This window comes from Triturus cristatus, chromosome 8 (genome assembly GCF_964204655.1).
Source record: "Triturus cristatus chromosome 8, aTriCri1.1, whole genome shotgun sequence".
NCBI lineage: Eukaryota > Metazoa > Chordata > Amphibia > Caudata > Salamandridae > Triturus > Triturus cristatus.
The window spans coordinates 240,024,861-240,052,656 of NC_140591.1; the positions used below are offsets into that span (position 1 = coordinate 240,024,861).

Genomic DNA, 27,796 nt, shown 5'->3' on the forward strand with positions numbered 1-27,796 from the left:
TCCAAACCATAATAAACTCACTAGTTTGCTGAACGCTGGCACAGACAAATGCAAGCAGTAAAATTCAAGCCATATGCCAGTACATAAACTAACAAAAACACAGGGCCTGCATGGTGACAAATTTGCTTGAAAATGAACCATTGCCCACTCTTTTTTCCCCAAAGTTTCCCGGGGAAGTACCCCCTCCCCCTCCTGGGCTTGCTCGCTATAGGGCGCTCATCCCAAACTTTCACACCTCACCACATTGAAATGTCACCAGCCACCACTGCATCCAGTGATCGTAAACTGGCTAGATACAAAAATTGAACGCCACTTACAATAACCAGTGTCTAAAAAGGACTGGCCTATTCCCCCTCCCCTCCACTTCTGTTTATTGTGTGTTGATTGCATAATCTGTGGTGACAGCTGAAGCTGTATATGCACAGATCTAAAAACAGGTGATGAAGCTGCACTGCACCCAATAATGCAGCCCCTCAGCTGCTGCCTTCCCCAGACATCTAGACAAGCCCATCTTTATGCTAATGTTCAGGAAACTTTGAACTGAACATACACAAAATGTAAGTTAACTTTTTTCTTGACATTGTGGAAGCAGTTTTGCTTTAGTGTGTTCAATTTAAGTTTATCTCTGTTTGTTTACTTTTCAGAATGTTTTGGTGAATGCTCTGGGTGGGAAAGATTGTTTTCTCCAGTTAATTAAATCTGTTGGTAATAAAGCATACAGCTCTCTTAAACATCTATCGCTTCAGAGAGAGGAAATATGCTTTCTTGAGTGATGGTGGGTCATGGTCTCCAACACTCAGAACAAGAAGGCTAATTTCACCAGCACTCCATTTCAAAATTCGCAGTACATTTATAGGAGATTAAAAACCTCTCATGCTAGTTCATGAATGAAACCCCCTTGTATGCATTGTAAAGTGTTAATGCCGCTCTCTGTTAGCGAAGTGCTCCATTCTGAGAGAGCTCGCAAAATGTTTATGCGACATGTAAGTGCTTGCCAGCTCTAAGCAATGTTTGTCACTCCTGCCTCATTCTTTTTTAGTGATTTTAAATTGCATGAACTAAGTATCCATTGCAGGCACTAATATTATTATATTTTCATGCTCAGATACCATATATAATTTTATGTGTTCCAGAGACGGCAAATATATAATAAAACATTGTAAATGCTGGTAATTAAATTAAGCAATTTTCCTTACTAGATTGTAAATCGAATGCCTGAAAGCACTTCCATGGTCTAGTGGAACAAATGACTCAATAGTTCCAGAGATTAGAGTGCAAAACATCTTTGTACACATTTTAAAAACATGTGGATGCGTGTTTCAATTGGGTATGTATCCGCTCACATCCATTACGCTGGCGCTGATGCAGAATGTGGTGGCACCGTTTTAGCCAGCTTCGCCATTGCATTTACACAGGGACTTTGTAACTTGACCTTGGTTTGCTTCAAGGTGAATATTGTCATGATAATTCCATTCCATTATTTGTTAGTCATTGAATCAGGAATTAGAGAGTTAAGAAACAGTATTTCTCAGTTTTGTGTTTGTTGATAAATGAACTGGGAGAGCTGTAAACACCGGCATTAACTGCCCTGAAACAGAAAAACAAGGAACAAAAAGATGCCGAGGCCATCACTCCGAGTCAGGCAGAGCGGAATTACTGTATGCGGTCTGCTCTACCTCTTTCCAAGTGGGTTGGTGTTCCAATACCTGGTTCTTCCCCTATTGGAACACCAGGCATGATTTAACCAGGCATTCCTTTTGCCCAGTAAAGTTGTATGAGGTTTTGGCTGCAGCAGAAGCCAAGACTGTTTCACCTTTGTTTTTTTTTCTGGCGGGGTGTTGGGGAGCAGACAGTGCCCCATCCCCCACCCCGGCAGTACTTGGATTCCCCTTTACCCCTTGCTTCCCACATCCAGCAATGAGCCTGTAGCGCACATTTACCATCTGCTCAGATTGTGGTCCCAATCACACCAAGAACCCCTTTAATTTCTTGGCATAATAATGATGGAGGTCGAAAGGATATTGAAGCACTCGAGAGCCACATTGATTGTGGTCCACATATGTGTGTGGGGTCAAGTACTTGCACCTGCCTATGTGGGAAGCCTGCACTCACAGTTGAGTAGCTAGAGCTTTTGCTGCCAGGGGCGATCCCTGGGTTTGCCACCCACTGACGGCCTTGCAGGTAAAAGTAGGGGGTGGTGTCAGACGACGACGAGCGGGGCGGCGTCTTGCCCCCCTACCTACACCACTGTGCCTCATAGAAAGTGAGGCTGGGTCTGCACCTACAGTGATCGGCTGACCAGTGGCTTCATGTGCTGTTCAAACTGCAGGCACGAGTTCAAGCTTGCACTGTGAATAGGGCATATTTTGTTAACCCAGTTAATGGTGCACCGTAGTGCAAACAGGAGCCATGGTTCCGAAATGTAATTTTGGCCCAATTGAGTAGTAGAGTCAGTTTCATTGGAAACTGTTGTGGACTGAAATTAATAAACTTGTGACTTTTGAACCGAGAAAGTAGAAATGATGTGGGAATTGCTTTGAAAGAAACAAAGCAATTTTCTGACACTGTTTCTGAGAAATCAAGCCACTCACATCAGGCTATTTTTATGTGAACACTGTTACTATTCTAGGACATGTTAAAATCCTTGACGCAGTGGAGAGTTCTGCAGTTAGCAGAAACTATGTTGGAAATATTAATAGACATGCATGTAAGACACACCATTCAACTTCCTATATAATACCCATAATAATCTGGTAATAATTGGTGGTGGTGGTATTGTTGGTGATGGTGATATTGGCATTTGCAGTGTTATTGGTGGTGGTGGTATTGAACGTGGTGGTATTGATGATGGTGGTATTGGTGGTGGTGGTGGTATTGGTGACATTGGAAGTGGTGGTATTGATGATGGTGGTGGTATTGGTGGTGGCCGTGGTGGTGGTGATGGTATTGGTGGTGGTGGCGGCATTGGTGGAGGTGGTATTGGTGGTGGCATTGGCGGTGGCGGTATTGGTGGTGGTGGTAGTTTATTGGTATTGGTGGTGGTATTTGTGGTACTATTGGGCGTGTGGTGGTATTGGTGGAGGTATTGATGGTGGTGGTATTGGTGGTGGTGTGAATAAAACAGGCTTTTGAAAACAACCCGTCAGGTGGCTTTAGTACAGATAACATGTAACACAGATGTGCTGTTGTCAGCTTCAGCCCATTAGGACCGGATTATGTGCTATCTGGAATTCACATGACTTTCGCTAATCATTTCTAAATTCATTTTACTTGGGGGAGGGGGTAAAACACACACGAGATAATGCTGGGTTAAAGTGATTGAAAGCAGGCACCTGTGTTACGGGGGCTGCCCTACTGCTTAAAAAAATATAAGTGGTTTCAGCTGAAGCAGCGCATGGCCGGCCTGCAGTAAGAGAAACTCAATAAAGTGAATAGTGCTTACAGACTAAATAACAGGTCCCGTGTAACAACCAATGTAAAAGGGGCCAGTCGCCATGGGACGGTACAAATGAAGGCAAGGCCGTACTAAGGAAGGACTAACAAGCCTATTAACGAATCCGAAGTCAGCATTTACGATAGTGAATGATCCAAGCCAATTAAAAATATGGGACGAGAGTGGCTGCAGCTTCTCTCCCATAGTCTACTACAGCAGTCTCCCAGAGTGAGTAGCGCTTGCGCGCAGCCGCTAGTCTCGACCTAAAAATGAATGTGTCCATCTGTAACGCAACTGGTGCTCATGTAAAGCGCTCTGATACCTTCGGGTCGAATTTGCAATATATAAAACTCCCCTCCCCCCCCCAAAAAAAAATAAAAAGAAAGAAAGAAAAAGGAAAATACCTTTCCCAAGGGGCCGCTTGAAAGATGTGGCTCTAGGCAGCTGTCCACTTTACCCATGCCTTTAAACAAATCGATTGCAAAGAAAATAGTTCTTCAACTGACTTCCGTTCCTATCAACACAAAATAGATCTTTGGAACTGTTAAATAACATTTTTGCAGTCATGTGAAGTTTTGCTGTCAGGGCGCAAAGATACCCACGAGAAATACAAAAGAGCAGCACCTTAGTCTGATCATTACTTGTTCATGGGCAGATTCCCCCATGCCTGAAATCTCGAGGCAGGCTCTCTGCGTCTTGCTGGGACAGACAGCGGGGGCTGGTTTCCATTCCACCTGCTTTATCGCTCCGCCTCCGGCAGACGTCTCTGTGACGCCGCGGGCCCTGTGTGCGCTTCTGCCATCTTTCGTATCCGTAACGAAGTCTGCTCTCTGTCTGTCTTCAGATGCGCCCTGCCCCTCCCAGAGGAGAGAGGGCCTCACAGTGCGTCCGTGAAAGAGGGGGCGCCGATCAGATCTAAATTCAGAATAAATCAGCATAAGCTGACTGTTAATATTTTGATTTTTCTCCCTAAAGAGCATCTCGCCTCGCTCTTCGCTGAGGGCTGCTGTTATCATAAAGGAGTTTGTACACCTTCAGCTATTTTTTAATAGAACGACTTTAGCAGATTAAGCAGAGAATTCTCGCTGTATTTCAGCTCCTTACCATCAGCACTATATATAATCTAAAGAAAATACTTTCTTCGATTGCCAGGTGCATTTTTACCAGATGTATTTTAACACTGCACTGTGATCCTACGTAAGTTGTTTTTATCATGTATAAATCTTAACAGTGCCTTTGATTGATTGAATGAGCCGATCAAAGAAAGCTCTGAGCAGTGTTTGAAGCTGATCATGAATCCAGGGGAGAGATCTTTGCTCACTAGATTTTCCCAGGGCTCCATTCGGAGTGTTAGACCTGTCAGCCTTAGGGTGGTCTTCCCCCAAACCTTTTGCCTTTCTCCCCCACTTTTTCTGATCTCATGTTTGCTGGACCTTAGGACTCTGCACACTTTACCACTGCTAACCAGTGCAAAAAGTGAATATGCTCACTTCTTAAAACATTTTACTTACAAGTCCGTAGTAAAGTGGTACTACATGTACCTAGGGCTTGTAAATTAAATGCTACTAGTGGGCCTGCAGCAATGAATGTGCCTCCTAATTAAATAGCCCTTTAAACGTGTCTCAGGCCTGCCATTGCAGCCTGTGTGCGTGCAGTTTAAACTGCCATTTTGACCTGGCAAAATAAACCTTTTGCCAGGCCCAAACCTTCCTTTTCCTTATATAAAAGTCACCCCTAGTGTAGGCTCTGGATGGTCCAGAGGGCAAGGTGCAATATATTGAAAATGTAGGGCATGTACTTGTACGTTTTACTCTTAAAATGTGTTAACTTATTACATTTTGTAATTGTCATCTACACATGGGAAGGGATAACTAGTTCATGGTTGGTGTCTACAGAAGTGGAATTTAAAAACCTAACTTCTGATGCAGTCACATTTTAAATTACAATTTTGAAAATACCGCTTTTAGAAAGTTGGCATTTTGCTACTTTAGCCATTTACTGCCTGTAGTCACATAACTGGGTGTAGCTGGCAGCTCAACATTGTGTATTCCTCCTAGAGAGCCACACACAATAGTGAGCTTAGATTTTGCTGAAAGGGCCATCACTGGCAGGATGGTAGGGAGGAGCTGGGCACAGCCCCACTTACAATTGAATAGACTGTGTCCTGTCTCCACACAAAGGGCTGCATAACCCCATGCAGTTAGTCTGGAAACAGGACAGGGAAGGCGGAATGCCTGGGGACTTCAAATGGAAACCTCTAGAAGCTTCTTCCCCTCTCCAAAGGCACAACCGGATATGAATACTGGACACCAACTCTTCATTACACTTCTGGACCTGTGGATACTCTGCCAGGAAGGAGGACTGCCATGCTGCTGCAAGGACTGCTACTCTGCTGGATTGCTGCTCTGAAAGAACTGCTGAATTGCTGTGCTGACGTCTGCCCTCTTGCATGGGGAAGAAGAACTAGACCTGCAACTTCATCTTGAACCCAGGACCACAGACTGACTCCAAGGGCTATTCTTCTGGCCTCCTGATCCGAGCCTCACATACACAAAAGGCTCCCCAACCAGCTCCTAGAGTGAGTTCCTGACCCACAAGTGGTGCCCCTCAGGTCCACGACCCTTGGTGCAGCTTTGCACTCTGAAAATCAAGTTTATGGGCTCTTCGCGACCACAAAAACGGACCAGTTTGGACCAAGACCACATCACTTGCAACCAAATCCATCGTGAGCACCTCCACCCTTTCTCTTTGTGCAGCAGTGACAGCCCACAGGGGACTGCCAACATGAAGCTCCAGCCCACCCATCCAAGACACCCGGCCCGCTCTTCGCGCCACGCCGACAACTAGGCACAATGGTCTCCTTGCCCCTTGCCCTACACACCACCTCAGCCCCATAGATAGCATGTTGGGTAACAACTCTTGTTCCCAGAACCAGGGTTCATCGCCACGCACCGAAACTGTTAGCATGAGCTGGGGAAAATGTAACGTTGTGTGCAAGATAATCAAAATGTTTCTACTTTGGTAGAAGAGCAATTCAGTGATAAGAGATTCGCCCTGTCACAACTTGAAGTAATGAAATACTCAGTGTTGTGACTGGAACTTGTTATATTCTTTCTATTCTACTGATTTCAATACTAATTTATGCACTTTTAGCAAATCATTTTGAGTCAGCACTGAAACCAAAACATTTTAAAAAACAATGCATTGATTGGGGAGCTTCTTATGGGCATGGGAGTACATTGTTCACAGTCGCAGAGTGAAGAAACCGACCAGGGTACCTTGAAGTGAAACACCACGGAAATGTGGTAACTCCATGAACAGTGCAAGTGACTTCTGTTGTCTGTGGGCGGAGTTGACTTTGGTGTAAGAAAAGTCTAAAGTTTAAATCTATTCTTGTAATCCTCCTTTGCTGTTTGCGCTTGTGTCCTAACGTCTTCCCGCTTCCGGCATTGCTATAATAGTCCAATTTCTTTTTATCAACATAAATCTTTGATTCATAGCAACACTATGCGCTAGAGTATTGAGCAATGAACAGATTTGTCAGACGTTTCTGTGAGGACAGGGTCAACAAACTAAAGCTGGGCCCTTCATGAGACCAAGAGCTGTTCCAAAGTTTAAAAAAATGTCCTGTGTGAGAAAACATGGCAGATCTGCCACCTGGCGCCATCTAATGGCAAACACCAAATTATCTTCTTTAATAAATCAGGCATTTTTGTTTTAAAATGTATTGGTATCTTCTGACCTTTGATATCAGATATGATGGTGAAGTGATCAGAATGACATGGTGAGCTGGAATGAATATAGGTGGCTCTCAGGGAAGTACAGCTGTAATCCTAATAGCACCCCCTACATGACACTGTTGTCGCCTGTATGCTTATTTGGTCCCTGCCTCATTAGCATGTAAAAATGTAACCTCTTTCCAATTAATATATTCCAATTCTGCTTTCACATTTTGTAAATGTTATATCTTTTAAATATTTTGTTAGCATGTTTAAGTAAAACAGTAAAAGCAAAACAACACAAAATGTAGATACATGTAAACCTGGAAAATTCGAAGGAGCACACTCATGACAAAATCACAACACTTATCGGATTGGTTATGTCAGGGAATTTTATAATAGTCAGAACCTTCCTCAAAACTATAATCTATGTTAAAGGTCATAATTGACACTCTCAAAACAACTGGTGTGTCCTTTCCAGAAGAACAAATAAGCTGTTTACTTCCTGAATAAGGGAACCAAGCCAGTCAGTTCAGGGCGCATAGCTTAAATCCATCGATTAAATTCCCTCGTATCATGCTCCACTGGACGGATGACTTTTGGCCAGCTGAGCTTGGCTCTGGCCCATCTCCAAGCAAACGGCCAGGAACTTGGGAATAATCCTAGATGATAAGCTATCAATGAAAGATCCGATTACGTCCACTTGCGCCACTTGTTTATGTACAATGCACATCCTCAGGAGAATCATTTGGTGGCTTCCTGAGCTCTCGGAAAACTCTCACCCAATCACTGATAATCAGTTGCCTTGATTATGGTAATGCTCTATTCTAGCATCCAATGAATCCCTTCTATCCAAAATGAAGGTGGTCCAAAACTCTGAGCCCCCCTGGTCAATAAACTGCCTCCACGTATGCCTACAGCCTCCCCCTCCCCCGCTCAGAGCCCTTCATTGGCTCCCCATTAGGAAAAGAGCTCTGTTCAAACTGCTCTGACTCTCAAATCATTGTCAGGCAAACACCCTAAATACCTACAGGATAGACTCATCCTCTACCACCCGGCCAGAAACCTAAGATCAAAAAATCAATTCCTTTATGCCCTTGGAGCATCCAAATGTCAAAATACAGCAGCCAGTCTTTCTCAATCTTGCAGCCTACCACTGGAACCGGCTTCCTCTGTTCATCCGTGCATGCACTGATTTCTCTGGCTTCAAAACACATCTCAAGACCTGGTTGTTCGGATCATCTGCCACGCCGTCGGTCTGCCAACACAGCGCTGAGATGCACCTCCAGGGGCCAGTCGTTTGCACTGTACCAAGAACCCTTTAACATAACATAACATGCTGCTCAATAGCACAGTAATGAAGAAGAAATGCGTAAGAGCAGAGACCAACATGTCTGCACTGTGCTCTTTATCGAATGAAATTGTGTAAATTATGTAATTTCCCTGCAGATGCCCAACAGTAATGGAGCAGAAAAAGATGATGTACCTTGTGCACCACACAACAGAAATCCATCAATCAAGTAACGAATCGATCCGATAAATATGATCTCTGAGTACAATATTAGATTGTTAGACTTATTAAAACATCACTACACACAACTTTTCTTGCATTGTATGTTATATGTAGGTGCATTTCTTTTTTGTGTTCAAAATATTTTATTTAATTTTGTTCAAATACAACTAAAAAGATAGACAGCACATAAAATATTATGATTAAGCAATAATACCTAAATAACATTATATATCGTAAGCAAAATCATAGAAAAAATTATCTTAGGTAATGAGAAAATACATAATCAAAAAATACCAAAAGGGAGAATAGAAGGAGGGGAAGGGAAGGTACAAATATACCAATTGACGTAGAAAATGCAAACAGAGCTACTATATGCCATTATAAAACTGATCAAATTAAGTACAAATTTGAATTAAAATTATTCATACAGCATTAAATGGATAAATATTCATCAACAGGTAACCAAAAAGATTGATAAGAAAAAAAATTATGAGTGATCCCCTTCATAGATAATTGAGCACCTCTTCTGGAAAGAATAACCCATGACCACCAAGCATGAACAGATAATACAGAGACATCTTTCCAACAAAAAGTAATGGATTTTAAAGCAGCCGAAATAAGAAAATCAAAAAGTTTACTCTCTAAATCATGTATGTTTTGTGGAAGAATGGCAGATTTACAGATTATTAACTGATAGGAAAGATCAAGTTGAAATTTAAAAATCTTCTTAATGATATCCCAGACTTCAGACCAAAATTTAAAAACCAAAGGACAATCAAAAAGCATGTGTTGTAATGAGCCAGGGTGTGATTTACAATGCCAACAATCAGGAGAGGGGAGAAGTTTAGCTTGGAACAAACGTGATGGAGTCCATATACGATATAAGAATTAGTTTGGTAGATTGAAACAGGCAACCACCCAGATATACTATTAAGCCAAATATCTTTCCATGTGTCAGTGGACAAGGAAAGTGAAAGTTCATTATTCCAAAACGTGGAAATCATCTCTATAATGCTACCTAGAGTATCAGATAATTTTTTATATAAAATAGACACCCCATGAGATGATTTTGAAACTGTTTGAATATAAATTGCTAAGTCAACTGTAACAGTAGAGGGGATGGCATTAGGAAAAGAGTCTAAAATTGAATTGCACAAATATTGATACTTAATAAGATCAGATTCAAATAAACCAAAACTTGTTTGCAAAGTTTCAAAAGAAATAAACGTATTATTAGAATAGACATCTTTAAGATAAAAAATGCCAGCCTTAATCCAGGAAAACCAGAAATTAACATTCCTATTCAATTTAATAACATTACTATACCATAAAGATAATTCAACAGTGTTATTCATGGGAACAAGAAAAATTATCAAGATCAAGATCATTAAATAACATTTTAGTGGATTTAATAATAACTGACTTTTGAATAAATGGGGCATTATTATGCATGGACACCAAAGAAGGTAAAGGAAATGGATTCGTAATTGCTTTCTCAATACGGAGCCACGTAGGAGAATTATTTAAAAAGGAGCAATTAAACCATAATGAACTTTGTTTTAAGATAAAAGCTTTATGATAAAGAAAATAGTCCGGGATACCAAATCCAGCATTACGTTTAGGAACTTTTAATTTTTTATACGCAATACGAGGAGGTTTGTTGTTCAATAAAAACTTAGACAAAAGTTTATCAACATCTTTATAAAACTTTAATGGAAATTGAGTAGGAACCATGGCAAGGGTATAGAATATTTTAGGAGCTATAGTCATTTTAAGAGAATCCATCCTACCCCACCATGAAAGATGTAATGCTGACCATTTAGACGTTTTGTCTTTAATATAGTTTAGGATGAAATCACAATTTAGATTGATTGTCGATTTTATGTAAGAGGAAAATAAAATTCCAAGATATTTTATCTTATTCTTTTGCCAAATAATTTCCTGCATGGGGAGCATATCAGGAGTGCAATAAACATTTAAGGGGAACAATTCAGTTTTATTAGTATTTAAAGTGTATCCAGAAACTGCAGAATACCTTGTAATAATATCCATTAATGAGGGAAAAGAAGATATAGGGTCACTAACAAATAAGAGCACATCATCCGCATAGGCAAGGGTTTTAACAGTAACATCCTTAATAGTGATTCCTTTGATACGGTCACAATTTCTGATTAGGTTAAGAAAAGGTTCAATGCCAATTAAAAATAAGAGGGGAGAAAGAGGACAACCTTGTCTTGTACCTCTAAAAAGTGAAAATTGAGTTGAAATTTGGCCATTAATAAATAGACGAGCAGTAGGGGCAGAATATAAAGCTGAAATCATACGAATAAAGGTATCTCCAAAATTAAATGAGGACAACGTATGGAATAAAAACTGCCAATGAAGTTTATCGAATGCTTTTTCAGCATCTAAGGCTAAAATTCCAGATGGCATCGATAACGTTGGACTTTGTTCAATAATATGTAGCAAAGTTCTCGTGTTATTAGCAGAGTATCTATTCTTCATAAAACCAGATTGGTCAGGGTGTATAATAGAATCTAATATGGGGCCCAATCTAGTAGCAAGAATTTTAGCATATAATTTACAGTCTTGGTTAATTAAAGATATGGGACGATAATTAGACACTCTGGTGGGATCTTTATCTGGTTTTGGAAGTACTATAATTAAAGCTTCTGTAAAAGAACCAGAAGTAGTTCCAGTGGATCCAAAAAACGTAAAAAGTTGATGCAAAAATGGTAAAAGGTGTAACTGAAATTCTTTGTAGAATTCCGCAGGGATCCCATCAGGACCCGGAGATTTGTTCTTTTTAAGAGATTTTATAGCTGATAGGATTTCATCTTTGGTAATAGGAGCATCAAGTCTAGTTTGATTAGATTGTGAAATCTTGGGTAATTTACATGATTTTAAAAAGGAGTCCAATAAGGAAACCTCCAGAAAATCTGGTTTATTATATAATGCCGAGTAGAAATTCATAAATTCATTAACAATTTCATTGTGAGAGAGAGCAATATTACCATGAGGACCAAGAATTGAGTTGATTTGAGTTTTATCTTTTTTTATGCGCAAATAATTAGCTAATAGTTTACCGGATCTATTGGCATTAAAACTAAATCTAGCTTTAGCATTAGAAATTTGAATACCTGCCCTTTTACTGAGGATTGAATTAAATTCATAGCGCAATTTTTGTAGTTTAAATTTATATTGAGGATTGTTGGATGTAATAAAAAGTCGTTCAAATTTCGCAATTTGTTTTTGTAGGTTTTTCACAGTAGCATGAAAGGTTTTATTTTCATGGGCCATAATAGATATGGTGACGCCCCTAATATAAGCTTTGAAAGCATCCCATCTAGTTATCATAGAAGTAGACCCTTCAGGATTAAGTATAAAATATTCTTGAATAGCAGCTAAAAGCTTGGGCTTGTTATACTCATTCAAAATTACACCGGTGTTCATTCGCCATCTAGATTGTTTAGTAAAAGTTGACTCCAAGTTCAAAACCAAAGAAATCATCGCATGGTCTGAAATATCAATGTTACCAATATGAGGAGCAGTTATTGAACCAATTAGGTGCCTGGAAACCAATAAACAATCAATTCTAGAATGGGAATTATGAGGGTTTGAAAAGAATGTGTAACATTTTTCTGTAGGAAAATGTAACCTCCAAATGTCAACTAATTTAGTGGTTTGAATAAATGATTTGAAAGCAAAATATACCTTAGAAGGGCGAAACTTGGTAAGAGATGATCTATCTAACAAGGGGTCAAAGATAACATTAAAATCACCTCCGACAATTAAAGGAACATTACCAATCTTTAGAACCTCTGTTGTAAGATTAGACCAAAAAATATGATCATCTGCGGTAGGACCATAAACATTTAATAAATATAGAACTGAGTCATGAACTTTAATTTTAACGAGTATATATCTACCATCCTTATCAGATGATTTACTCAAAATTTGACAGTGTAATTTTTTTGCAAAGAGAATAGCTACACCATTTTTTTTACCATTGGCAGGAGAAGAGACAATAGCATCAACCCATTTTTTCTGCATATAATCTAAAATTTTATCATCTATATGAGTCTCTTGTATAAAACAAACATCAGCTTTGCAACAACCAAGGTAATCTAAAATTTTTGCACGCTTAACTGGATGGCATAATCCTTTAACATTTAATGAAATTACTTTAATATCATGGATATTAGCCATAACAGAAGAAAAGAGAAAGGAATACAAGAAGTGAAGGATAAAAGAGGATCAAGAAAATGAGAAACAGGTAGCTCCATAGACAGAAGAAGGAAAGGAAAAAATGAAAAAACATAGAAAAAAACGACAAACAGAAGACATAAATGTGAAATGTGAAACGCACACACACTGTACAAGCATGACCGAAACCGCTGGAGCCCAATAAAGAGAAACTTCATAACTGTGTCAGAAGAAAAAACATAACTGGCAAAAATCAAGTAGCAGAGTCATTGGTATCCATAGAGTGCAGAGACTGCTGATCCAAAAAATGCTTCAAATCTTCTGGACGTTGAAAAGATTTCGAAAAATTATCCTTCCAAATGCGCATCGTCGATGGATCAAAAAGACCATATTTATAGCCTAAACTGCGAAGTTGCGGGCGAAGAGCCGTGAATTCTTTGCGAATTGAAACAGTTTCTTTGGCATAGTCTTGATGAATAAATATTTTATTCCCATTAACCATCAAAGAAGGGATTTCTCTAGCTGCTTTTCTGATTAAAACCAAATCGTGGTGTCGAAGAACTTTGAAAATTATTTGTCGCGGTTTTGTATGTTGAGGATTCCTGTGTGAGGGAGTCCTGTGGGCTTTATCAATTTCAAACTTTTCGGAGAATTTAATTTGTAGAAGACCAGGTAATAAATTCTCCAAATATAATCTACAGTTATCCCCCTCAACATTTTCAGGAAGATTAAATATGCGTAAATTATATTGTCTGTTACGATTCTCCAAATCCAATAATGTTGAGCACATAGGAGAAATTTTTGCCACCAGTGGGGTAAATGAGTCAAGTTTGACCTTATTATCGTTTATTTTGATGGAATTATCTGATATTTTCATTGAAAGGCTGGCCATATCTTTACGCACATTTTTTACTTCAGAGGCAATGGTATCTGTATTGACTCGAAGTGCCTGAATTTCCTCCAATATTAAAGACAGCGAAGGTTCAGAAGACTCCACTACCTTTGATTTAGCAGGAGGAGGTGAAATTTGCTGCCTCCTTTTATTAACAGAACTCTTATTCTCCATTTTAAGGTAAAAAGAGTCAAAAATATAAATGCAGACACAAAATGACGAAGGAGGAAATGAGAGCTGTGGAAAACACCAAGGAATGACTGGTGCAGCAGCTAAAATGGGCTGGGGGAGTGGTTAGGCCCAAGCCAGGCCCTTTCCTAGAAGCTTGCTCCGCCCCCTTGACTGAAAGCCTGGCTGTACCTGAAAGCTGTGCAGGGAGCAGGAACCAGGCAGCGAAAAAACCCACTTCCGCCGTGTAGAAAAGCTTGAATTTGCTCCACAGTGCAGGTAAGAGCTGTATAATCACAGCGACCTCCTCCAGGGCAGTTTACTGACTGGAATCGGCGTTAAAATCGGCAAAAACGGGCCGATAACGCGCGTAGACTTTCACGCGGTGGCCATCTTGGATCGCGCGCTGGCGTGTCTCCCCGGGATTTTATTTTCTTAACTGCAGCACATTGTATTTCTGATATTAACCCACACTACCTCCTGGGTGAATCTTTGTACCTGAACCTCTACCACACACGAAGCAGCCTGGTAACTTGTAAAAGTGTAAAACACCCTCTGGGACTCTGCTTTGCACTCTGTTCCAGTCTGGGGTGATTTCCAGCACCTCATGTAGGTGCATTTCTAAAAGGTGACTCACAATAGTCAGACCACTAGGACTTCAACTGTATTGCCAGACGTATGTTTTTTCGCAAAAATAATTTCAAATATATACATATAACTAGAGCAACTTTCAGTAAGCCTTCGCCATCCAGTGTTATTTTTGAAATGCCATTCACATGTGTTTGCTATCGACCATCCACAGCATATAGCATGGGGAAGTGGGTCAACCCATTTCAGACTTTGGCTGTCTTCAATGTGAGTGATGGCATTTTGCTTGTGCACATCCGCCAAGTAGTTTATCCACGTCATGGCAGGGCTGGTTGGCCAATATCTGTTTACATTTATTTTTTTTTCTTTGCCAACATTTGTCCTGCTTTTGAGGGCTTATCACCTCTTTGCTTCTAATGCATTTTGTCAACAACAGTGTGTCTTTCATTTTCATGCTTATCACTAAGACTTGATGTTTTTCTCCCCGATCTTTGACCAACCTTAAATTAACACATGCTGTCATTAATAACTAACAACCTCAGGAGATGGAAGGCTTCAGTTAGCAAAATTTGGATTTGAGCTCGGGACTTTCTGCTCTTGCATGCTTCAGAGACAAATATTTAATTGACTGAGCTACCATGCTGATCATACAGTGCATTCTCTTTTGAACATAAATAGTAATTTTATTCTCTTTTTCCTCAACTTCAAACAGTCCTGTCAAACTTTTGTAAATTTGTGAGTTTAATGTAATCACTGGCCTGTAGAACGATATATGCAATGCAACAATCACAATTACATTCAAAAGAAACAATGCAGCTGCTAATTGGACTAAATGTCTTTGAAGCATGCAACATAGCAGTGAAGAAAGGAAGCAGCAGAACATGAAGAAAACAGACCATCCTATGTGAGTCATGCAGGCATATCCTCATAAAACAAGGTGAACTAACTTTAGAAACAAAGCCCAGAATTACAAAATGCTGCTGCACGGCTAGCAGAATTAACCAAATAATGGACCTCGAGCAGCTTTCTCTGCTGCAACCAGGGTTTCAAGAAAAGGGCTGTCGGGCCGCTGGCCATACTTTGAGTACCACTGGTCTATAGCACGGCTCTGTTAGCAAGGAGTGCCACAGAAACCAATGGGAAGCCAGGCCAGCAGAGCGATTCATTTAATGTTTTTTGCAGAGTAACAAAGATGCCCTATTTTTCTTGCCTCTCCCTTGCAGGCCCAGGTAGCTCTCATCATAATATGATCAAGGTGCATTAATTTCCTACGCTTTGGCTTTAACAGTCCTGTTGGTCCTTAAATGTTTGTTTTACATAATGGCTTTGTCTCAATGCTTATGAATAATTTTACAATTGAAAATGTGACTGTGGAGAGAGGTAGTAATTAAGTTTGCTGACATTTCCATCTGAAACACAAAAAGGATGAATTTAGCTTTAATTGAGGCTAGATTTACAAAAATATCATGTGGATTTCATGATTTATTGTGGAATAAATAAGCCGTGTTTGATTGACACAACAAAGTGTTATGGTTAAAATATGTAGCTGTAAAATGAAACTTAAATGCAGTTTGCAGGCACAGCTGCAACACTTCCACACGGTATTACAAAAATGATGAGCCCAGCAGTGATTTCTTTCTAAATTACACATAATCAACGTAGGAAGCTACAAAGCTGACTGTTGAGGCCGCCCCGCAGAGAACAACATCAAGTGTAACTTTGCATGCTTTTGCTTGCCAGATGCACACAACACCACCGAGAGGCAAACAGGTCCAGGGTGTAAAGGTTCATTTTTAACAAAGTGTGACAGATTCTAGACATTGTATGTTTAAGGCAAAGCATCCCTTGTTCCTCCTTCATCCTGGATGTGGCTCCTGTCGCGTCGCGTCTCTGCAATCACCACCACGTAGCCAGGTCAGTTTCTATTATTTATTGCATGCATATGTATCTGCAGCCAGCATGCTGCACGTCCTGCCTCGTCCCCCGCTTCCTGTGTATGCCGCCCCTCACCCCTTGACCGGAACTGGTGTCCGGTGACCTCTCCTGCCCTCTGCCCTCCTCGGGGTCCTAGTGCCTCATTTCTCAGGACACTACATCTCCCCCCTTTGTCACAAAGGCATTACGACAGTAGCATTCGTTGGTAGTAAAATGGGACAGTCCCTTTTGTAGTCAGTTGCAGGATGTGAACTGTCGACTGATGTGACCCGTGAGATGCTGCCTAGAGCGGCATTTCACATTTCCTCTATTAGTCTCTTCGGTCTCACAATGTCTCTTCTTGGCCTCTCCACCTGTCCTTGGCCCTCCTTTGGCCTTGTTGCTTCTGCGACACCTGCTCCATTGCATTCCTTCGTTGTTGTTATCCCTTCGGTGCCTGTCACGTGTTCTTCCTCTTTTTCTTCTTTCAAGCCTTTGAAGTGTGAGCTGTTCCTTGTGATTCGCCTGCTGTCTGACTCTGCTGTTATCATTGTTCCTTTCACTTGTGTTATCGTCAATGGGTCGTGGGCGAATGCACTGTCTGACTTCCGTTGTTGTCTCTGTCGTACAATGACAGTGTCTCCTTCATGGAGGTGTGATTCGGTGGCATGTCGTCTTCCATCAGCATATTCCTTCATTCTCTTCTTGGCTGCCTCATCTTTTGCTGCCACGCCTTCGTGCCCCGGCGCGGCCAGTCCTTCTATCTGCGGCAGCCTTGTTCTGCTTGTCCTCCCTAGTACTAGCTCCGCCGGGCATTTCCCTGTAGATCCATGAGGCGTGTTTCTGTAATCCCTCAGCATTTGGCACAGTGCTTGTCCTAGGGAAATCTGCGACAGTTTCGCCCTCTGAACTGCCTTCTTGATGTTTCCCATAAATCTTTCGACCATGCCGTTTGCTTGCGGCCATAGTGGTGTTACCTTTCTGTGCTGTATTCCGAGGTAAGCCATGAACCTTCGGAACTCCTCTCCTGAGAACGGAGGGCCATTATCCGTTTTCAACGTCTCCGGGGAGCCCCATGCGGCGAATATGTCGTCCAGAACAGGTAGCGTTGCGGCTGCTGACGTTGAGGAGACTGATCGCACAATCGGGAATCTGGAGTATTCATCTATTATGACCAGTAGGTAAGTTCCCGCGTCTAGAGGTCCAAAGAAATCAGCGGCCATTGTTGTCCATACTGCTCTTGGTAGTTCCGACATTTGCAGTGGTTCTTGTCTTGCAGGCGGACCCGTCGTTTGACAGAGGTGACAGGCCGCTATCGTATCTTCGACTAGACGATCTAACCCCGGGAACCAAACCTTTTCTCTCAGCAGTTTTTTTGTCGCCACAATGCCCCTGTGTGACTCGTGTGCAATGCTGACCACTTGGCGTCGTAGTGAACGTGGAATGACTATCCTGGTGCCCCTCATTACGATTCCGCTGTTTGTCTCCGAGAGTTCCCCACTTATTTTCTGTAGAGCCAGCATCTCCTCCTTTTGTACTCCTCCCTTCCATGTGCAGTTGTTGTTTATATGTCTCCATCTTTGCTGTCTCGTCGTTTCTCGGGCCGCTCGCAGTGTGTCATCTTTTTCCGTTTCTCTCTCTATCTCTGTTAGAGTTACTGGTGCCGGCGTGCTTTGCTTTAGCACGAAGTTTAAGTATTCTTCGGCCATTGAGGCCTTTTTTTCTGCATGTGGCAGCGGATGCCGTGACATGTAGTCGGCTGGATTATGCTCTTTCCCAGGTTTGTGGACAATTTTGAAGTCGTAGTCCATTAGTCTGATGCCCCAGCGCTCAATGCGGGGCGGCATCTTTGCTGCTGGGTTGCCGTAAATTGTTACTAGTGCTTGGTGGTCCGTGATGATGGTGAACTGCTTTCCGTACACAAACATGTGGTAATGCTCGCATGCCCATACCACCGCCAAGCTTTCTTTCTCTGGCTGGGAGTACGCCTTCTCAATGTCTGTCAAGCTTTTGCTGGCATATGAGACAATCTTCCTTGGTGACTCCTTTCCCGGCAGGTGTTGTGCTAATATTGCACCCAACCCCACTGGGCTGGCGTCAACCGTCAGCTCGGTGCAGAGCCGAGGGTCGAAGTATGCGAGGTGCTCCGCCGTCATCACAGCCTTCCTGATCTCTTCGAACGACTCATTGCACTCTTGAGACCAGACAAATTTCTGGCCCTGTTTTGTTAGCTCTCTCAGCGGCGTGCTCACTGTGGCAAAGTCTTGTATGTATCGGGCACAGTAGCTTGCCAGGCCTAGGAATGACCTTATTTCTGCCACATCTGACGGTGGCTTTGTCTTCTTTAGCGTTTCCACTTTGCTGGGATCAGGCCTCATCCCTTTTTCCGAGAATATGTGTCCGAAGAAAATCAGTTCTGTTCTCCCTAGCTCGCACTTCTCTCCATTTAGTGTTAGTCCAGCCTGCTTTAGATGTTTGCACACTTGCCTTAAGGCGCTGTCATGTTCTCCGTCTGATTTCCCAAACACTAGGATGTCGTCACTGTAATTGAAACTGTTGTGTACTGGTCGTATCACCTGTCTTATTGTCTCCTGAAATATTTCGGCCGCTGACGAGATACCAAAACTGAGCCGTTTGTATCTGAATAGTCCTAGGTGTGTGGAAAATGTTGTTATGTACCTCGACTGTGGGTCCAGCTCTAGTTGGTGATACCCTTTGTATAGATCTAGCTTTGAGAATCGGCACGCCCCTGTCAGCCTGCTGATCATGTCGTTCAGATGAGGTCCTGGATGACGTTCCCTCGATATTGCAGTGTTCGGTAGTCTCATGTCCACACAGATCCTTATTTTGGACGTATTTTTCTTCGGGACTGCCACAATCGGTGATACCCACGGTGTTGGCCCGTCTGCCGGCTCAATTATGTCTTGCTGCAGTAAGTTATTTATTTCTTCCTCCACTTGCGGTTGTAGGTGGATCGGCACTCTCCTGTGATGCTGTGCCACTGGTCTCACCGCTTCATTTATGTGTAGGGTGACCTGTTTGTCTTTTAGCTTCCCCAGTCCCTGCAGTATTTCTTGATATTCTTGCAGTATGTTTTCTTTTTCTGTCATGTGGTACGTCATCGCCAACAGCCCCATGACTTGTGCCGTGACGTTACTCAGCAGGCAGGGCGCTGGGATGTCCCCTTTCAGCACATGTATTTCTTCCTGACGCGTCACGTCCTGATATGTTAGCGTCTCAGTGAACTTGCCCATGTTCTCTACTGGTGTCTTTGATCCCCACGTGAACACATCTACTGTTGATGGCGATAGCGTTGGCCTTGTTCTCATTTTCATGTACTCGGACATGCACATTATGTTGCATGTGGCACCACTGTCTAGCACAAACGTTGTTCTGTGGCGCCCGACGTCGATGTCTACTGTGGCCGTCTTTTTTATTTGCTGTTTCTCCACCAGCTGGATGTGTTCCTGTTGTCTTCCTTCTTTGGGTGTGTCGGACATGAGGTATAGCCGTGCTTCTCTCCCAACCGTCGTCTGTTCATCCGACTCTTCCGACGAGCCTCTCTCTGCTGTCTCCATATGTCTGGCGTGTCTGGTGCCTGTTGTCCCTTGTCTTGCTGTTCGCCCCCTCTCGTTCCTAAATTGCCTGCTCATGCAGGTGCTTGCGAAGTGATTGTCCCTATTGCATTTTCTGCATTTCTGGCCCATTGCTGGGCAGGTGCCAACGTGTGGGAAGTCAAAGCCGCATCTGTAGCATGGGACCGCTTGTTTCCTGTGATGTTGTTGCTCCCTGTTGTCGTTCTTTTTGAAATGTTCCGTCATCCGATGTGCCATCGCTTCTCCCTTTTCTTTTCCAATTTGTATTTGTTTGGCATGCTGCGTGGCCCGTGCTTCTGTGCGGGCCATCGTCAGTATTTTCTCAAGTGTTGTTGGTTCTTTTAGGATGCGTGCTCTGAACTCTACTGATAAACACCCTACGATGAGGCGCGTTCGTATTGCTTCTTCGTTGTCAAATTTATCGAATTCGCAGTATGTCACCAGCTTCCGCAACCTTGTCGCGAAGTCATCCATGCTTTCTTCTGGTTGCTGGCATGCTGTGTGGAACGTGTACCTTTCAAAATCGATGTTGCGTTGGGGGTCGAACTTCTCTGTGAGGCACGCTTTCGCGCCTTTGTAATCCGCCGTCTTTTCACTTGGTAGTGTCATCATTAAGTCTTCTATTTCGTCTCCGGCAAGGTTGACCAGCAGATCTAATTGTTTGCTCTCTGCAACGTCCGTCGCGCGCATGTATCGTTCAAATTGTCGTAGCCATCTCTCCCATCTGATGCCTGCTTGCGGTTCCGACATGTTGAATGGCAGCGGCCTGCGGAACACAGCTTGTGTGCTCCTTGTTTCTTCGTCACCCATATTCTTCCTTTCTTTGTTTTTATTTATGTACTTCTTGCCTTCTTTCTCCTTACTTCTTGTTCCTCTGGTGCTATTTCCTTTCTTTGGCACCTTTTTCTTGTCGTTTTCTCCTTATTTGGACCTTTTTCGTCTATTTTCCTTTTTTGCCTGACTCTAAAATGGCCTCCCGGCCTTCCTGTGCTCCTATTGGCCCAAATTGCCTGACTCCAAGATGGCCGCCGCACTCTCGCGCGATTTCGCGCTGTTCGGGACTTTGCCTGACCTTTTAAAATGGCCGCCGTCTATCTTGGGCGCTGATTGGCTCAATTCGCCTGACTTTAAGATGGCCGCCTCCTCTCGCGAGAGTTCGTTGAAGCTCACGCACGGGAGGGATCTTAATCTTTCCTTCAGTTTCACTCTCGCGCTGCTCTTACTTCTGTTAGCAGCGCCGGGGTGGGCTCCCGCAACGATGTTTTCTTCTGCTGGCGCTTCGGACCAGGGTGGGCTCCTGGCTCCGAATTTTGTTCCGCGACCGGGTGGGCTCCGACAGTCGCCGCGACGCGTGGATTTCGATCCCACCTTCGTCGCCAGTTGTCGCGTCGCGTCTCTGCAATCACCACCACGTAGCCAGGTCAGTTTCTATTATTTATTGCATGCATATGTATCTGCAGCCAGCATGCTGCACGTCCTGCCTCGTCCCCCGCTTCCTGTGTATGCCGCCCCTCACCCCTTGACCGGAACTGGTGTCCGGTGACCTCTCCTGCCCTCTGCCCTCCTCGGGGTCCTAGTGCCTCATTTCTCAGGACACTACAGCTCCCTTCATGCAGCCCCTCTCCTCCTCAGCACACAGCGTGGGGCAGTGCGCCTGGTCACTTCAGCCATTTGCTCTCAGTAAGTGTGAGTGACACCATTGTTTCTGATCACATGTGCACATCTGCCTAAAATGAAGTGCATTTCAGCAGTGGCGTAGCTAGGCCTTATACCCCTGCGTTTGCCGCCTGAGGCCGAATGTAGGAACGGGGGTGGGGTGCTGGCGACTCCTGCATGCAAATGCCGCCCTTCAACGGCTGCGGGTAAGAGAGGTGGTGTGAGGCTGCCGCCCCCAAAAGTCATGCCGCCCCCCCCTTTGCTACGCCACTACATTTTAGTACCAAGGCTGCTGGGCGAATACATTACGTTGCCAATGTGTTTTTCTCTCTAAATTATTTGCCATTTATTACATCTTAGTCATCCTTGTGAGTTCAACCTATGTCTTCAGACTACAGTAATTAATAAACCAGTAGTACTTTGTATTTGTTCCAAAAAGAATACCTTCTTCATATGCCATGTATCAAACTAAGAAGGGTTTATGTACCAGTTATAAATACATCTACATGCTAAGAAATGTAAAATGTTTTTTTTTATTGCAAGCACATGGCCACCATATTTAGACAGCAGCGTTTTTATTTTCTTGCAATAAAAATTAAAAAGTAACCATTGCGCTATATTGTGAAGGGTATGCCTATTCTCTTTGCTAATGCTTGGTATGCAGTTGTGTTACTGCCAAGAAGCATTTTTGGTTTGATTATATATTTGTTCTGCATGCTGTGAAGCCACCACACCAACATGTCTGTGAGCGTACCGATGCCCTAGTCTCACCACTTTGCTTGCGGGAAGGCATATGAGGGGGTACTGCGCCCTGGAGCCATGTGGCCATCTCCTTTAGCCTGCACAAAGCCAACCTGGGTTCTATGCAGGCAACAAAGGAGTCCAATACCTAAATATCTCCACATTCTGCAAGTAGCATCAGATGCAGGAATAATGAGGGATTGTAGGCATTTCTTTAAAAATTATTGTAAGCATTCTAGGCCATGCACTGATGATATATGCAATGTTGGGGTGCTAATTGGACAATTGGCAAGATAGCAACATAACAGTGACTCCACTTTGAATAGACTTATCCTGCACAGGACATGATGAGCTACGAACAAACAGAAACATCTGTGTCCTTGTCACCTCATAAGGTCGCTGTGACTTTGAGGGGTCTCTTTGCAAATTGTGTGTGACAGAAACCTGTCTTCGTTTGAATAACAAGAAGTGAGTTTCTCTCCTTATTTCCTGTCCCTCAGCTATCTTATTCCTCTAACATTAACCCAGTGCAAGATTTCCGTAGGTGTTCTGTCATCTTCAATACATCACACCGACACACATTGCGCGCCTTGTGATCATGTGGGACCAGGGGGGGGGGGGCTGCTTTTGCTACACTCTCCAGTGATTCATTCACTGCGCCTCAGGTTTAACAATAAATGTTTCTGATTACCTGTGAGAGGTGAGCTCTCCTTGACTTCTCAAGTACTGCTGGCTTGCTGCCACTATATATCCTGCTCAGGTAGTCACCGGTTCCTATGCCGCGAGGCTGTTGCGCCTCTCTTCGCAGTGAGGCTCAGCATGAAAATGTGACGTTCTGGCTCCAGACAGCTGGGTGGTGTGCATAACTGCACCCAAGCAGAAACTCGACCTGCAATTCACACATTTTTAAAAGATCCTGTTAATTTTGTGACAGGAGGCCCTGCTTACTTCAGGGAAGCCCGTCATTTCCAAACCTCCAATGATAAAAATAAAATGAAAAATTTCATAACTGCCAGAATTAATCTTCTGTACGTTGATTGTTGGCAGGTTGGTTACTGGAAAGATATGGAGCAAGAAGAGGCAGCAGAAAGGGTGAAAACTGCGGGGAACGAGTCATCCATCATCCTGACTGCGTTAGACGGAAACACGGTGTACCACATCACCGTAAGGGCGTTCAACAAAGCGGGATCAGGACCACCCAGCACCGCAGTACGCGTGAGCACCAAGAAAGCACGTGAGTAACCTGTTCTGTACATCTGATTTTTGACAGCCCAGCTGTCAAACAAACCTATTGATAGTGTTATGGCTAGAGTATGCATTGATCCATCCCATTAAACCACTGGATTTCCTCAACCAGCCTACCGCAGCCATTGGCTGGAGACTTTGTCAATCACAACATGGCTTAGACTAATGTAGGGTGACACATTTTGAAGATCAAAAAAGGGTCATTTTGCAAACGTAGAAGTAGGATTACAATTTCACATCAACCGTGGGATACCGAATGACATAAAAGACAGCGCTGACCAACATAGAATACAAAAACAAGGCACTGAGGGGAATACATGAAATGCAACTTTTACGAAGAGGTATCATCTGGATTGATTTCAGAAAAGCCTGGTAAAATAAAAGCTTTTCTCTCTGTGTGTTCAAGTGATCCTTTCTAAAAACTGGGGAGTGTGCTTAATTTAGTGAAATCTGTTAAGACAGATGATAAAAAAACCGGGCCTGTCATGCCAAATCCAAGATGCCTGGACACCCTAGCCTTATGGAATATTTGTCTCTCACCTAATGCTATTAGCTGTTTGAGTGTATCCTTCTGCCTTCATTGAAGCACCAGCACTGAGCAACAAGAGGGACTACTTTACAGCTTTAGCCCTCTCTGCTGGCTGCCACCCATTTGTTTCACTCTAATGTGCTAACGCTACAAGCGTTAGCCCTATAAAGCCATTGTTTTAGTTAAACATATTAAGCTCAACGATTCTCGTCTTGTGTCTTGCTCAGAATCACCCAACAGCTATCAAATGCTTCTTCATGTGGCTCAGAAGCAGTGTCAAGGTCAGCAACTAACTCACTCCTGTGCAACTTGGGGATCCGGGGCCTCATGTACAAAGCTGTTTTATGGTTCCAAATTCTTTGATTCATAAAATCGGATCCTTTAACACCGCAAAATGGCATTTTGGTATGTGCAAATCTCAAATTGCGATTCAGTAACACGTTACTATATTGCAATTTGGCTTTGCAGGTATATGGCAAATCAGTATTCGAAAGGTGTGTTTAAGGCGTCCCCTCCGAATACCAATTCCTTAAGGTATGTTTTCAAGCTTTGCAGCCGAAACCTGGTCGCAAAGCATCACTATTTTACCACCAACTCAAAGGCGGTGGAAACATTTACAGAGGAATATGGCCTAATCTTGTGGCCGGTCTTGAATTACAGGCCACTGAGACGAACATTTGAAGGTCTGTGGTAGCGAGGATTGCTGAGCCCCCACAACATGCGATACTCCAGCTACTTCAGGAAATAGAAAACAGCAGGCCCCACTCAGTGGGATGACACAAAGAGGAGTAAGCAAAGCCAAGCAATGGTGGGAGAAGTGTAGTAGATAGTAGAGAAGGAATGGGAGAAAAGTGGAGAGAATATTGACGCAGACCAATGGGGTGGCTTGAAACTCTAGTCTGAAGTATACTCAGTTTACCTTTCTGCATGAGACCTTTGTCTTGCCCATCCAAGTGGGTGAGATAGATGGAGAGCCTAGGCCCAGCTCTCGCTGTCGTTCACTAGAGGCAGACTTCTGTCTCAAACTAAGTTGTATCTATTTGCAAACAGTAAAGGGTCCCCAAGGGACCCATTCCCCTTTGTAAATGTGGACAAAACTTTTTTTGTCCGAGTCAGTGGTCCATGGGACCACTGCCTATGCCTAAAAATGGATTGTGTGTGTTTTTGTAAAACATTTTTTAAATGCATCACATTTTCTTTTCAAGGAAAACGAGCTGCATTAAAAAAATAAGTGATTGGGTTATTTAAAAGAAATGAAAGACATAGGTGTCTGCTGACCCCAGTGATTGTGGACAATTGTAGTGGGTCACAATTTGTGGTCTACCACATGCATATTAATGGCGGAGGTCAAATTGTGACCCACTTCAATTATGTATTTTTAGAAAACCAATCTATCAGTACATAAGTCCGTTCACTCATAATCAATGTATTTCGACCACTTGTGCCGAATCCTTTTCAATACATTCTAAATAAGAAATCGCAAAGTGCAACTTATTATTAGTCTCTTTTTATAAATTCTTAATTTGAATGTTTGTACATGAGGCCCCTGGTTTGTAATCACTGCATCCGCATTTTATTCAGCTAGTGTGATTCTAGCCAATTCACTTGACTCTCTGCGCCTCAAATTGTAATTTTAAATACAGTATTAATATTCAATGTGGTATGCCCCTTAAATATTCCGAGGTTCATGTTCCCATACTGCTACGCGCAGTAGCAGGAGGTCTGTAAAAATGCGGCCTCCAAACACCATGTTGTTTCATGGACAGCACCTGAGGTTTGAAATGTGTCGACTACAATAACCCGTGTTTGCAGTGAAATGCTCTGCAGCACGCGGAGTCGGAAATGGATCATTTAAATTGTTGCATTCGCAAGTAACTCTGTGCGGCATCTCGTGAAGCAGGGTTAACTGTTTTCAACACAGGGGGGAAAGAAATGGATTAGGGTTCATAAACACGGGCAGATTTGCTATTAAAACACCATTCCGGAGCAGGCCTGTCGAGTCAGGCTCCAGCTGGCTGGATGAGAGCTGTGTGGCAGTGACCCACAAAAGCAAAGAATGAGTCAAATATGCAATGAGATTAGAACTCAGAAGTGTGTTTAACTGCAAACTGGCCTTTGTTTCTCTCCGCTCAGCTCCAAGCCAAGCTCCAAACAACATTATGTGGATGCAAGATGGCGCCCACGTCTCACTGGGGTGGGAGCCAGTTAGACCTCTAGCCAACGAATCGGAAGTCATGGGCTACAAGGTGAGTTCGTATTTTGTTCTCTCTTTCAAGCATCCGTGTGATACACACTGCATGCAGGACACTGTACTGTAGTGTATTATGCATGTATTAATGTGTTGTAGCACTTGTAAAGCACTTTCATGTTCCTTACAAGGCCTCACAACGGTTTCTGGGTGGTAGAGTGGGTAACTACCCATTATGTTGGCAAGGCTGGTACCGTGTATCTATGGTGTAGTCTATGTGGCTAGTATTTTAGGCAGTAATTTGGCATCATGCTTGTGGTTTGGTGGTGTCATGTGACCGAAGCTGGTGCGATTAAGCTTGGCCTGATGCACGTAGATGTGGGAGGGATCGAGTTGCGTCAGTACATGCTAATTGTATGCTAATGTTACTATTCTTCCCACATGTTTCTCCCTCCTGCCATGTTTAAGTGTGGGTCCCGTGATCCTTTACTGAGTAGAGTATTGTGATGTAGACACTACAGAGCTATCAACTGCCCCGAGAATGACCTTTGATTCCTATTTCTTCAGCCACCAGAGTATTTTCAAAGGGGATGATGGACGGAATGTTGAACATTGCAAGCACTCCCCCCCAGTCACCTGATCTGGGTTTAATCCATCATCATTCTTTAGCTCACTCCACCACCCCAGTTCAGACATGGCCATATGCAAATCAGTCTGACCCTGTGCCTCATGGGAACAGTCCAGCCCGAACTGCCAAGCCATGTCTTCCCTGGACTGGAAACAAGCATCCTGGGACCGGTTAAATCCAGTGGCCAAGTGAGCAAGGGACCCACATCTGGGCATACCCTGCCAACTTAGGGTGAACAAAGCAAAACCAAAGGGAATGATGGACGGAGTGTTGAACAGTTTAAGCACTCACCCCAGTCAACTGATCTGAGTTTAATCCTTCATCATTCTTTAGCTCACTCCGCCACCCCATAGGCAAATCAGTCTGACCCTGTGCCTCATGGGAACAGTCCAGCCCGAACTGCCAAGCCATGTCTTCCCTGGACCGTAAACAAGCATCCTGGGAGGCAACCACAGCTTCAGAGTTTCACTTGCTCGTTTCATCAGGCAGAGGCAGGTCGAAGTCAGAAATGACATTTCCCTGTTGCGGTAATTGCGGCATGGTAAATAGGAGAATACTCCCAGGGACATATAACATGAAGCAAGCTGGTTTAGGTGTTTAAAGTTAAGATAGGAAATGATAAAATGGGAAGGATCTGTCACCAGCCGACAGTGCAATGTCTCTTGGGTAAAACACTTGAGCTCTTCAGAAGACCTGTAGTAGCCTTGAGAGCAGAGTTCTGAGTCTTTTGCTGATGGTATTTAAACTTTTTTGTAGTAGAAAATCCACGTCATTGCAGCA

General features: G+C 43.1%; 1 protein-coding gene across 4 annotated transcripts in view; it reads left to right on the forward strand.

Moving 5' to 3' along the window:
- Positions 1-27,796, forward strand: part of CNTN5 (contactin 5) — a 3,369,946-nt gene that overhangs the window by 3,281,894 nt on the left and 60,256 nt on the right. For all 4 annotated transcript variants that reach the window (XM_085621430.1, XM_085621433.1, XM_085621431.1 and 1 more), the window contains 2 exons: positions 23,474-23,660; positions 26,334-26,446. In XM_085621430.1, the coding sequence (XP_085477556.1) occupies positions 23,474-23,660; positions 26,334-26,446 (300 nt within the window). The remainder of the gene's footprint in view (positions 1-23,473; positions 23,661-26,333; positions 26,447-27,796) is intronic.